The sequence below is a fragment of the Echinococcus granulosus genome (genome assembly GCF_000524195.1).
Source record: "Echinococcus granulosus chromosome Unknown EG_S00152, whole genome shotgun sequence".
Classification (NCBI taxonomy): domain Eukaryota; kingdom Metazoa; phylum Platyhelminthes; class Cestoda; order Cyclophyllidea; family Taeniidae; genus Echinococcus; species Echinococcus granulosus.
Genome location: NW_020170532.1, coordinates 87,763 through 89,888, shown reverse-complemented (window position 1 = coordinate 89,888; position 2,126 = coordinate 87,763). Strand labels below are relative to the sequence as shown.

Here is a 2,126-nt window from a genome sequence, read left to right as displayed (position 1 = left end):
GATGCTGCTTTTCCTCATCAACCTCTCATTCCACCTACCGTGCCGTAAGCTCAGCACCTACGATCCAACCGAACCAGTCAATCATTTCCATGCAACTTAAAAAGATCCCTGAACGCAAATGCACCGAGACCTCTAGTCCCTTCTACTGGACATAGAGTTCCGTTTTTTATGAGAAATATATTTGGCAAGGGGAATGTGCTACCCATCAGGCATGAACACAGCTAGTGGTAGGGAGCAATGCCTAAAAGGAGACATGTAACAAATTACGGGACTCAGCATATTTCTGGGAGTATAATTCCGCTTTTACACCAACTTTAACGTTGTTATCACTTCAGAACTGCTTATCCACTGGACTAAGCCAGCTGCCAAATTCAGATGTCTTTTACAGCCCTTTAATTGCGGGACGTCATCAACTCGCCCTTCTGCAGCATACACCTTTTTTACAGGCACTAATGTTTCTTAATTAGTAGTAGGAACCATGGTTTTCTTTCCGCTGCCATCGATACAGCACCCCATGACTAACCCTAAAAGCGAATGAGGACACGATGTTGTCGCATGTGATTCTTTCCGCTATCAGTTTATGGCATCAGTGAGCACCTCATCACTCCACTAACATTAGCATTCTCACTCGCATACGTCATCTGCTGCTACCGACACCTGTCACCTTGTTCAATTTCGCAGATGCCATTCTTCACCCCCATCCTTAATAAGCACTTCATCACAAAACCGCATCTCGCTTCTCTGATTTTAGCTCACCTCAAAACCTTGTGACAGAATATGCACATGACCTTGGACCAGTGAGTGCCACTAAGCTGAATATAGGTGCATGGGGATGCCTGATATCTGACCTCAACTCTTCAATTTAGTTGACCTGACTTCTCAATCGCACTTCTTTCCTGCTGACCCCATAATTTCTTTTATCGTAGCATTTCTCTTGTTGGTACATTCACACATTTCAAACAAAACTCTTTTGCTTGGTGTTTTCACTTGCATTACTTGAGCATGCTTGAATGGAACGTAAAAATATCAAGATCTGACTCCAGCTTCAAGCCTACTTAAACAGCAGCAGTGCCACCACACGCGAGAGGTGAACCTTCTGCTAACGGAACTAAAGAAAAAATCGAGCACACATGTGTTCAAAAATTGGATAAAAAGTAAACAAAGACTTCCGATCATATCTCACAAGTCAAACCGGTTAGGGGTGTACAGGTTAAAAATAGACAAACATAATAATGACACCGTATACACACGTTGACTCAAAATAACGATAAGCTACTTACAGGTCAGAACTTGATTTAAGAGGAGCAGAACAAACTCTAATTCGACTTCTAATAAATCAAACGTCCAAAAAGAAAAATTAGCAGGAATTCTAACAAGCATGAACACCAATGACAAGTAAGAGCAAAACCGTAAAAAACACCGCAGCAAATAATGCAGGCGTGCACATGTAAATCCAAGTAAGCCGCCCCCAAGCGTAAAAAGCAGAACGCACGATTCCTGACAAATTCAAACAGACCGAAGCGTCTTACAACTAAAAAATCAAACTTCTAATAATAAATATATAAATATTGCTGCATTATAGATTAAATTCCTTTTCCACAGAAAAAATTGCAGCAGCTATGGGAAGGTCTATACTATTAAACTTATAGTTGTTTTAGCAAAGTAGCCAATAAGCATATAAATGCGCGTTATTCGTCGACTGTACTAAGCAAATTGAAATTACTTTCAATCCCCAACTACAAGAAATATTCTGAAGTATATAACGGAAAATTAATGTGTTGCCCTAAGTCAATAATGAATCTACAGTAGACCATACCAGTATGAAGCACTGCTTACAGCTAACATATTTAACATCCGAAAGGGCAAGGGCTTAGACTTCAGCTGTCCGAGGAACAACGATAAAGTACACATGCTAGAAGTCCTCTCGTCTACAAACCGCTTCGTTCGAAACGCGCAACTTCATACCTAGCCAATACTTGTTTAACACACCATGATGCAGACCTAAAAAGGTGCTCCACCAGTGATATTCACAGATATTCAATGGCATGAACAACGACAACTTAAAGGGGAAGCCCAGAAGACTGTGCCTGAAAAACAAAAGGGCTATAGAATGCTCGTGTTGTTTA

The 2,126-nt window shown here is 40.9% G+C and overlaps 1 protein-coding gene across 1 annotated transcript in view; it reads left to right on the top strand. All coding sequences in view use genetic code 11, as the record gives it.

Annotated features, from left to right (window-relative positions):
- The window catches only part of EGR_09541 (hypothetical protein), a gene marked incomplete at both ends in the record, with an annotated part of 9,526 nt that extends 7,717 nt beyond the window's left edge, over nucleotides 1–1,809 (top strand). The window contains 3 exons of the mRNA XM_024498790.1: nucleotides 1,309–1,395; nucleotides 1,583–1,627; nucleotides 1,659–1,809. Of these exons, the coding sequence (XP_024346797.1) occupies nucleotides 1,309–1,395; nucleotides 1,583–1,627; nucleotides 1,659–1,809 (283 nt within the window). The remainder of the gene's footprint in view (nucleotides 1–1,308; nucleotides 1,396–1,582; nucleotides 1,628–1,658) is intronic.
- Nucleotides 1,810–2,126: the final 317 nt, after the last annotated feature.